An 11444-nucleotide genomic window follows, 5' to 3' on the forward strand; every position below is an offset into this window, starting at 1 on the left:
ATTCAGCTTCATGTATCTTTTCATTCCTAGGACCATGTTGGCTTCCAAGATAATCTGAAGATAGTAGAAAAAGAAATATTAACCTGTAAGAATTGAAAATGGATTTATAAGATAATTACATAGAGCCCAGTTCATTTAGGATTACCCACAAAATTATTTACAATTAGTTAATGTATTATATTTAGGAGTTCAGACTTTGGTAACCTTGTCGATGGCCTATACATTTAAGAAAGAAACATGCTACTTTCAGCTGCATGGAATCTATCAGAATAGTTTTTTGTGAGTTTCAGTTCCAACCTGAGAGATGGAGAGCAATTGTCAGCTTATTTAAGAAGAAGGCTTTTAGCCAGATAGAAAAGAAGACTGAAATGTTACTCCTGTAATCTACTGGAGAGCAAGTGAGCCAGCAACGTGAGATAGGGAGCATTTGCCAGCCAATTTGAAATAAGAAGGCTTCTAGCCAGATAAAAAAAGAGGACTGGTTGCTACTATTAAGAAAATAATTAACTGGATTGCTCCTAGTACAAATACTTGAAATGGAACTGGAAGTAAGTTTAAAATTGTTGAAGTTAAAAAGTAATAATTTTCAAAAATGTATAAATTAGAACAAAACTACTTTCCATTCAGCTTCATGTTTCTTTCTATTATAAATAATCATGTTTGTTTTAGGATAATTTGAAAAAGAAGTTAAGATGCAATAATTTGAAGAAAGTAAAAAAGAAGTTAATGCTGCTACTATTTGAAGGAAGCAAACGAAGTAGTTAAACTGTATCAAGACGCTGACACCTTCTAACATAACAGGACTACTCCTGAGGAAGATTGTTGAAATGAGTATAAAACCGGGTGCTAATAGAGGATGGTGGACTTTTTCTTGAATATGTTAGCATTTCCTGAGCTATATTGCAAAAGTTTTTATTGATGTTCATAAGAATTAAATGTTATTGTCAATTTCATCACAGTGTTTCTTTTTGTTGATGTACCCCCAGGGAGATTGGCAACTCCAGTCACTGTTTAAGGGAAGATTGGGATATGTATGTTACCTCAGGACACATTCAATGACTTGCAACAACAAGCTGTTTAGAATTTTAGAGGCAAAGGCGAATCAGGCCGCATATGCAAATGACTGTGTTCCGACTGGCTACTGGGTGTTGAGGAACAGCAAACTGTTTAGAATATTGGAGGCGAGACTCAGGCAACACAGCTAGTGAATAGGGACAGCTTCTGAGTGACAGATCAGGGAGCGAACTGATTTGGGAGCATGTGGAATGTTCAGGAGAGTCCATGGCTCAGTTTAGACTGGAAGTTTGAAGCGGGAGGGAGTTGTGGCAAAAAAGACCCGGAACAAACTGTTCTGGGTTTTCCTGGTCACACTGCACTGACTGATGCGGGAGCATACCGGGGAGGAGGCGCAAGGGAGCGTTCACATTGTTGGCCCGTAGGTGTGGCTGTAAGCAGCTTTTTCTGGTACTCTGGTTATGCGCTTAAGCACATCCCTACTGGATCGCGGCTTTTCACATTCACACTTCCGGGAATCGGGATGGATGTGGGATAATCATGCTTTCTAGGGTTTGATACTACTTTCACCTGGTATCTTTTAAACTCGGGAGGGAAGCGTTACAAGACGGGTTGAGTACAGCTGGGGAACGCCTGACAGTTGTGTCTCTGTGAACGGCCCCTTTAATCCGTTTGTGAAACGTTTCTGGCTCGTGCCTATATTGGGGCGAACTGCCAGTCTGAATTCGGCCCATGACCAACACAGATTATATAGAGAGATTATTCCTTCAGCTCAAAGAATTATGCAGTTTGTGGTCTTCAATACTGCTAATATATCAAATACACTAGTGCTTTACTATCACAAATGTGTTCTTAACCATGGTAAACAGAATCATTTGCAAATACCACCTTTCATGCATAAGTGTTTATTTTCCATGGCTATATTAGTACAGTTTAAATAAAAGCCATTATCAAAGGCAGCAGTTCAGAAAAGGAGTAAACCATTGTGCAGCCTAGTCTCGCAGATGAATTGTTTGGCTGCATTTGAGTCCTTCATAACTCTATTTCCTATATCAAGAAACACAGCTAAAGGCATTTGGCTATCTTTCAAGATTAGAAAAGTCTGGCCCTCCTTTGCTGTAGTTTCCAGAGATTTCTGCTCCACTGAAGTCAAATCCAGGGTTCTGCAAAGAAAGTGCAGAAAATGTCACTTACACATATTAGTCAATGTATGCATATTAATCAAGTTACTTTTCAGTGTTGTTTATCAGTTTTTCAAATTAGACTGCCAGTGTGTTACAGACTAAAATTTGGGAGATCCACGTTCAAATCTGTACTCTGCCACAGAAGCTTGCTGGGTGACCTTGGGCCAGTCACAACACATACAGCCTAACCTATCACTTAAAAAAGAGTTTATTTTTTATAAAGACAAACCCCACACAGACAAAACACACAACTGTGGGGGGTTCAGTTTCATCATCAATTTACATGCTTGAATACTTCATACCATATTTGTTTTCCATGATCCACCTTATATTCTTACAAAAATTCTTTTGCATATTTTTAAATATAAGTTCTTGTATTCTATGAAAGGTTATATGTCTATACTAGGAATAAGGCCCATTGTGGAAATAAATACAATGAGCTCTAGAAAGAGGCTCTAGGAGAGTGTCCCGGCCTTGGGCACTCAGCATCAATTTGCTGTGGCGACCTCAGCAGGGTATAATGACACAGAGTCCACCATTTTCTCCAGGGAAACTGATCTCTGAAATCTGAAGAGCAGTTGTAATTCTGCGTGATCTCCATCCCTCCCCTGGAGACTGGCAACAATGGTTCCCCATGAGGGAATGGTTGGTTTGGAGAGTGGAGTCTATGGCATTGTACCTGTCTGAGGTCCCACCCCTCCTCAAACCTCACCCTCTCCAGGCTCCACCCCTCAAATCTCCAGGAATTTCAGAACCTGGAATTGGCAACCCTATCTCCCTCCCAGCCAACTGTCAGCCTACTGTTATCTGCCCCCTGGCTTCAGCTTTCCATCTCCTCCCCCTCCCTCCTAGAGAGCAGTTGTAAGTCTGAGTGATCTCCAGCCCCCACCTGGAGATTGTATCAATATAAAGACACTCCGTGAATGAATTACGAACAAAAGCAGAAAGATTATTTGGTGCAAACAATTAAAACAGTTCTAAATCTTTGTTAAAGTTCAACAATCCCTTATATAACAAACCCTTATTTCTCCTCTTGAGCCTCAAAGTCTTGATTTTGTGCCTTTTCCCCTTATAGATGTAACAGGTATCTTCTGGTGGTTGCCATCTGTAATCAATTTTTAAAGTAGTTTGAGGTTCCATATATTCTTCTTTTTCTCTCTTTGGATATTTCATTTGTTGGATTTGTTGGATCCATAATGCCATCTCTTGTCATTCTTTCATGGGGTGTCATGTTCAGTTCTTCGGTCACTTTGTCTCTTTCTGAATATGTTTTGTAAGTCATATCAATTCATCTGTATCTTCTGCATCAATATGTTCCACAATAGTAACTATGTCAGTTTGCTCTGCTGTAAGAGTAGATCAAACTTAGGTTGCACATCCTTCATAGCTTTTTCCACAGCTGTTCTTACTGCTGTTATAATTGTTTCCTGTATTGTTTAAAGTCTGTAGTCAACAATGTATCTTTGTCTACACCAGTCATTTCCAAAATATCGTGTTAAAAACAGAGAATCTCTTCAACTCTTTGTCAGTACATCCTCTAACCGTCACACAGTTTTGTTTTGGTTACATTAAAGAAAAGCAAGTGCATTTCCAAGTTAAAATACAGAGAGTCTTTCAGATTGTCTTTCAATAAAAAAACCTTACGTTCACACCACTTCTATATTTGCAAAACAATAACCATTATAGTCATATTAAAGACTGAGACAATTTCAACCAAGGCCAATGTTCTTATAAATTGTTAACAGTACAGAGAAAACAGAGTGTACTTGATAATATCAACAAACCAAGACAAAGTATGTTATGAGAGTATAACATATATAAAATTCAAATTAAGTTCCTAATAGTTCTTATTGATTCTTCTTCTTTGTAGTTATGATACTTATTAAAATATAGTTATTTGTAATCCTTTAAAGGGTCTTCCTATGATTCATATAGTTCCAGAAAATTTATTTGTAATTTCTAAAAAGAGGATATCTTATTTCCCTGAAAGTCAAAGCTAGATAAGAGGAATATTTCCAACATTTTCTAATCCACTACACAATATTGAAAGATTGATATTTTTATTTGACAGTTTTGTTCTCAGATCACAACTTTGTCTTCTTTTGCCCAAGCCATTTTAAAGGACGCTTTCAGATCTTTTCTCAGCTGCTTGAAGTCCCGATCGAGCCCCTTGCACTGTGCTCCTCTTCAGGGAGTTCAGTGGAGTTTGGGAGCCCCCGAACTCCTCTAAAAAAAAAAGTCGATCTGGCTGGCACATGGGAGAGCTTCCCGGTGTTGACCGTTCTCACTGCGCCGGCAGCCAGTCTCCTGCCTAACCTATCTCAAAGGGCTGTTGAGAGGATAAAATGGAGGACACAAAAGATGTAAACAACAAAGATGACACACCATTCTGATCTATATTACTTAGAGCAGCTAAGTGTAAAACTTCTTTGTATTCTTGGCAGAAGTTTTCAATTCTAGCTCTCTAGCTCTCTTAAAATGGCCTCATGATCTTATCCTAAATTCAAAAGAATGAGCTTTAACAGTGATATATACATTTATTTTGGGGATTACAATAAAAAAGAGTAGGGTTAAAATTTTGCACATTTTTGTCCTTTATAAAAGTTATGTACATAAACAAATAGCTGTCCTCTTCTGAGACAGAAGACAAATCCATTCCTAGTGAATGTAAGCATATGTCCACACATACATCACTTTACAATTCCTTAAACATGGACTCACAAAAGGCATTCTTAAGATTACACCCAAGAAAGTAAAGAAACAGATACAATGGGACACCACAGTTTGTCACCTAACGTTGTGAATCATTTTGTACAGTACAACCCTATTGCCTGTGTAGAAAAGTTCTCTTGAATGATTCAGTTTTACATAGTTCCAGGTGGTCAGCCATGTTGATCTGAAGCAGTAGAACAAATTTAGAGCTTTGGCTTTATGATGTATTTATATTAGGCTGCTTTAATTGTTAGCTGCCTTGGTGGTCCTGATTTGGAGGACCAGTGGGATATTAATGTAAGTAAATAAATAATATATACATAAGAAGGATCTACGAATAGCAACTGAAGTGGCTCTACTCCATGAAAGCTTATGCTAGAATAAAAGTATTTTAATCTAAAATGCCATGACTCATTTAGTCATGTGACCTCAGTGGCACAAACTATATGCTTTATAGACTTCCGGTTTTTGGCTTCTCAATGGCGGCCACGTCTCCTGGGAGCTCCCAGGGATGAGAGCCGTAAGCCAGCAGTTGGAAGGGAGCGCGATCGTCCGCATCCCCCCCAGAGCCCTTGTGATGGGCTCCCAGCCATGGGGCACTCAGGGGTTGCCTTTCTCCCGGCTTGCTGCCGGTGGATTGAGGCTCCCTTCTGCCCCGATGGTCCTGCCGCTGTGCGCCCACAAAGGAACTAGAGTTGCTGACTGGGACAAGCGTTTGGAGGTCGAGCAAGTTACCTGGACTTGGCAAGATCCTTGGATCGAAGTTGGACGTTGATGAGTGAGTTAAAGTTGAAGTGAAGACACCAGAGCTCTGGCTTGAAGTCCCCCGATTATAAGCGGGGAGGAGGGGGACTCTCCCCCTAAACAAAATAAGCGAGTTGAAAAGCATTTTTTGGCTGGTGGATGGAACTATAAGTGGCAATGGACTATAATGGAAGTGGCTCTACTCCATGAAAGCTTATGCTACAATAAAAGTATTTTAATCTAAAATGCCATAAGACTCATTTAGTCATGTGACCTCAGTCACTCAACAGGATGATAACCTACGAATATATTAAAATTGTAAGTGGCACAAACTATATGCTTTATAGACTTCCGGTTTTTGGCTTCTCAATGGCGGCCACGTCTCCTGGGAGCTCCCAGGGACGAGAGCCGTAAGCCAGCAGTTGGAAGGGGGTGCGATCGTCTGCATCCCCCCCAGAGCCCTTGTGAGGGGCTCCCAGCCATGGGGCACTCAGGGGTTGCCTCTCTCCTGGCTTGCTGCCGGTGGATTGAGGCTCCCTTCTGCCCCGATGGTCCTGCCGCTGTGCGCTCACAAAGGAACTAGAGTTGCTGACCGGGACAAGCGTTTGGAGGTTGGGCAAGTTACCTGGACTTGGCAAGATCCTTGGATCGAAGTTGGACGTTGATGAGTGAGTTAAAGTTGAAGCGAAGACACCAGAGCTCTGGCTTGAAGTCCCCCGATTATAAGCGGGGAGGAGGGGGACTCTCCCCCTAAACAAAATAAGCGAGTTGAAAAGCATTTTTTGGCTGGTGGATGGAACTATAAGTGGCAATGGACTATAATGGAGAGATTCCAAAAGACAATTAGGTGTTTTAGCAGAAATTTGGGACTTTGGCAACTTTTCTTAAAAGTAAATATCCCAAAAATGGTGTCAGAAAGCGCAGAAGGAGAAACAAGTGAGATACAAGCCTTCTTCAGGAAGAGAGAGATCAGCTGGCCAGGCCATGTGACCTGATAACCATAGACTCTTCCTATCTCTGTGTTGAAGCTCTTCGCCCCCTGCTGGTATAAAGGAGGTACTTGACTGGAACTGTGCTCCATTTCAGCTTTAACTTTTAAAAGGACTGTGTTAACATTAGAGAATAAGCTAACCGCTGGTCATAGGGGCTTCCAGAATTTAAGAGGAGACTCTAGAAATGTTTCTAAGTGGATGGGCTGGAATGCAGATTTAAAAGCGATGCATAAAGCGAAGGGTATAATTCATGGATATACCCACAATATAAAATCTGCCTGGCAAGAAGGAGGTTAGAGTCTCCAGAAGCTATCAGGATAAGCAATATTGAAGTGTCCCCTATGATTGAAGGCGAGTTTAAGCATTTAGAAGTCCTGGAAAAAGGAAACTGTTTTAGGAGGGTCAGTTCTTGTTACAGCAATATGGAGCTACAGGGAAAGAAGATAAGAAGAAAGAAGAAACAACGATGGAAGAGAACAATGAGACTGTATTATACCTTTTGAAAAATATTACTAATTGGGGAGCTGAAATTGTAAATTGAGATGCCATTGTTTTCTGAAGTTTTCTTTTAACTGAATTAATTATTTCTCTGGAATAATCTTCATTTAATCAGGTTTGGTGGTTTTGTCAATATAAGTGATGATGAATGATCACTCTAACTGTCCAAAAGTAATTGTTAAAAAGCTATTATTTTGATGTTAAGCTATATATGACCTCCATCTCTTGGGTTTTTAGTGGTTCTGTTTCTTTATCCTGTAGGTTGTAGTAATTCCCCACCATGTTTCTTTGTAGTTTTTAGAAAATGCAATAAAAAATCCCTTTTGGGGGGCCAAAAACAAGACAAAAACAAACTATATGCTTTATACTTTCACAAAGCAAGAAAAAGAGTTCAATTAGCTGTGAATAAAATCTGAACGAACATCAGTGCTCTGCTTTCTTAACACAGGAACTCTTAGTTTATACACAAAGTTAACATAAACTAGTAACTGTGGATTTACCTCTCTCTGGAACCTTTCCAGTGTGAGCTTCCTCTGCATCTGGTCCTGGACCCAAGGATCAGCAGCATACTCATTCTCTAAGAGAGAACTCCAACAGTTTCCAGCATCACGACTGGTTTTGGTTAGGACAATTCGTATTAACTTCTGATCCTCTTTATGAAAAGAGGAAGAGGGGGGTAACAAGGAGAGAAGAAAACAGAAAAGGTTGTTTTTTGGGAGTTTTTCTTTCAAATTTAGAGATGCTTATTATTGATTAGCAAGCCGGAACATTCCCCCCCCCCTTTATAATCAGTACTACCAGCAGTATTTATGTACTCAGCACAGACCTCTGAAGGCACTTGAATTGAGGCGGAACAGCAGTGCTGCTGTTAGACCTGTCGGTGCGTTTGACATGGTCAACCATCAGCTACTGGCCCACTGCCTCGCCAACATTGGAGTCCAGGGACTGGCCTTGCAGTGGCTTGTTTCCTTTTTCCAGGGTCGGGGACAAAGAGTGGCGCTAGGGGATCAGCAGTCCCGAAGGCACCCACCAGAATGTGGTGTGCCCGAAGGGGCAGTGCTGTCCCCGATGCTCTTTAACTTCTATATGCGCCCTCTTGCCCAGATTGACCAGAGGCATGGGCTGGGTTGTCACCAGTATGCAGATGACACCCAGCTCTATCTGTTGTTGGGTGGTCAGTTCGACTCTAAACCGGAAGATCTAGACTGGGCGTTGCAACCAGGAACTGTTTGGGAACCGTTCCTCTTCCAGATTATATCGTCTGTCTGAAATTCCTCATTGTGTATTGATGGTTTTTGTAGTGTAGATTTTATTGTCACATTGTAGTGTTTTATACTGGTTGTGTAAGCCGCCCTGAGCCGGCTCTGCTGGAAGGGAAGTAAAAATCTAATAAATAAATAAATAATTTAAAATAATATAGTTGTATAAAACAGCTGTTATGTACTTAGTCACAATTTCTAGCAATAGCATATAAAGTAATGGGTTTTACATGTTTGATAAATCATAATCACAAGGTTTTTGAAGAGCTGTTGATTTAGAAGGGGTGTGTGTGATCAGATACCTCTTTCTGTTCTTTAGCATTATCACCACATTTCAGGTATCTGCAAGCTAGATCAATATCGGTAGCTGTGTTCGTCTGTCTGTGGCAGTAGAAAAGAAGTGAAGTGAGCAGTGACTCACGAAAGCTCATACCCTATCACAATTCCTGTTAGTCTTTAAGGTGCTACTGGACTCTTATTCTTTTCTACAGGTAATTGCAAATTTGTCTTCTCCAGGGAATGTGGGACGAGGACAGAAGACAGTGATTTGCTGCCCCAAATCATCCAGCGAATTTCATGGCTAAGTGCTGACTTGAATGTAGATCTCTCTGGCCCAAGTCCAACAGCTAGCCATTACATTACTCTTTGTATGCAACCAGCTATCACATTGTGAGTGACTACTGTCATTTAACTGCATTCTCCAGGTAATTTTTAAAAAAAGACAATGCCGCATGACGGAGTGAGCTCCCGTCTCTAGTTCCAGCTCCTGCCAACCTAGCGGTTCGAAAGCAAGAAATTGCAAGTAGATAAATAGGTACCACTTCGGGAAGGTAACAGCGTTCCGTGCGCCTTCGTGTTTAGTCATGCCGGCCACATGGCCACGGAAACGTCTTCGGACAGCGCTGGCTCTTCGTCTTTGAAATGGAGATGAGCCTAGAGTCGGACTCGACTGGCTTTCGAGCAAGGGAACCTTTACCTTTACCTTTTTATGTTCTATTACTGATGCTCAACACTAGTTAAATCTGATGTGACAGTTCCTAAGACTAGTCTGATTTCTACACTGTCCTACTGATTATGACCTACAGCCAATTAAGAAATTCCACTTCACAAATTCACTCATGGTTGTAATCATGAGTGAATTTGTGAAGTGGAATTTCTTAATTGGCTGTAGGTCATAATCAGTAGGACAGTGTAGAAATCAGACTAGTCTTAGGAACTGTCACATCAGATTTAACTAGTGTTGAGCATCAGTAATAGAACATAGTCTTTTTAAAATAGTCTTTTTAAAATTTACCTGGAGAATGCAGTTAAATGATAGTAGTCACTCACAATGTGATAGCTGGCTGCATACAAAGTAATGCATCATGGGTGCAATCTTTCCCTGCACAGATGCAACACAGCCCCTTTTCTCTTTCTACCTCCACCTCCCCTGCACACACAAAGCACAACAGCCTTTACAAAATATGGAAAACACTTTTCTACCCATCCACCCTCCCCCTTATGTTCAGTCTAGTAAGACAAGATCAGGAGTTCATGTCATTTGACAGGACAGTAGACGTATGGGTATACAAGTACACTGGTTTCCCATTCCCCTGGTCTGCACTGGAGAGGAGGGCAAGAGGAAGAAACACAGCTCTGTTTAGCCGTAGGGATTAATCCATGCATGGGTACTGAGAATGTGTTCACAGACAAGATTAAAAACCCATGTAGGTTTAATTAATAAAGCAAACAGGTTGCTGGTGGAAGACAAATCAGCAACAAAACTAAATGGCCTCTGGAAAATGAATATAAGAATAACAGTAGGCTGCTTACCTAGTGTCCATGTTGCTTCATCAGCTATTGTAGAATCATACAGTTTACCCTGAAAGGAAGTATTTTACTATGTTCAAAATACATACATGGATGCATATTCTGTACTTCAAAGCAAATTTTATTTATTGAGTACTGTTTATACTTTCCAAATAAATGCTGGCTGTAAATTACAATTTTTAGAAACTAACAAAGGCCCCGGTCACACGTGCAGGAAACTGCGGGGGAGAAGTGTGGCTGTTTGCCCCGGGGCAAACTAACACGCAGTAAAGTGATCATACCTCCTGTGGAGGTTCTGTGGAGGTACCGTGGAGCTTCCATGGTTACGGAGAGGCGTCGATCACAACACATGCCTGCGCGCAACGAAGAAGCGCGCGGCGCGGCGAACTGGGTTTCTTTTTTTGTGTACACTACGAATGCGCATGCTCCGTTGAGTGCTTATGCGCAACCACGGAGACTTGGGGAAAAAAAAAATCTTCTTCGCAAGGGGACATGGACGGGCGCCGGATGCCACCGGAAACGCGATCAGACGCCCGCCCTTGCCCCGCAGTTTCCGGAAACTAGTACCTCCGAGGTACTAGTTTTTTGCTCCGTTTTATCGGCGGATCGCCACAGTTCAACCACGGGAGCTCTACGCTCCCCAGATGTTGCCGTGTGATCGTGCCAGGTAACTCCGCCTCTCTTCCGTCTATTTAGCGTGGCTTCTGCTCCGTGTGAACGGGGCCATAGTTTTTGTTTTCAAATTCTCAACTGATTCATAACACTCATCACTGGAAGAGGACTATTGGAGGCTACAATTCTAATTCTACATCCCAAGATTTAATAATAATGATTTATTTTAATTTTATTTATTTCATTTCATTTATACCCCGCCCTCCCCGCATGCAGGCTCAGGGCGGCTTACAAGGCACAAAGTGCAATAAAGATAAAACAGATTAAAACAGTTGAAGCTAAAAAATTCACAACTAACAGGATACAGGAAGACTAAAAATTACATATCAGGAGGAGGTCAGGAGGGGGACGCCATGCATCTAATAAGCCTATGCCTTAGCTTATTTTTATGAATTTACTTTTCATGTCTTTCACTCCACAGTGATCCATGCGACGGTCACCTCGAGATTAGACCACTGCAACGCTCTCTACATGGGGCTGCCTTTGTCGCAAATCCGGAGGCTGCAACTGGTGCAGAATGCTGCGGCCAGGCTGTTAATGGGTCTCTCTAGAAGGGACCA

At 41.4% G+C, this 11444-nt stretch overlaps 1 protein-coding gene across 1 annotated transcript in view; it reads right to left on the reverse strand.

Annotated features, from left to right (window-relative positions):
• Positions 1–1724: 1724 nt before the first annotated feature.
• The window catches only part of NUDCD2 (NudC domain containing 2), a 12140-nt gene continuing 2420 nt past the window's right edge, over positions 1725–11444 (reverse strand). Inside the window, exons 2-4 of the mRNA XM_015425513.1 lie at positions 10216–10264; positions 7645–7796; positions 1725–2177 (exon numbers count right to left, since the gene is read on the reverse strand). Of these exons, the coding sequence (XP_015280999.1) occupies positions 2094–2177; positions 7645–7796; positions 10216–10264 (285 nt within the window). The 3' untranslated portion in view covers positions 1725–2093. The remainder of the gene's footprint in view (positions 2178–7644; positions 7797–10215; positions 10265–11444) is intronic.

The sequence above is a fragment of the Gekko japonicus genome, unplaced genomic scaffold (assembly GCF_001447785.1).
Source record: "Gekko japonicus isolate JY-2015 unplaced genomic scaffold, Gekko_japonicus_V1.1 scaffold571, whole genome shotgun sequence".
In the NCBI taxonomy this organism is placed as follows: Eukaryota; Metazoa; Chordata; class Lepidosauria; order Squamata; family Gekkonidae; genus Gekko; species Gekko japonicus.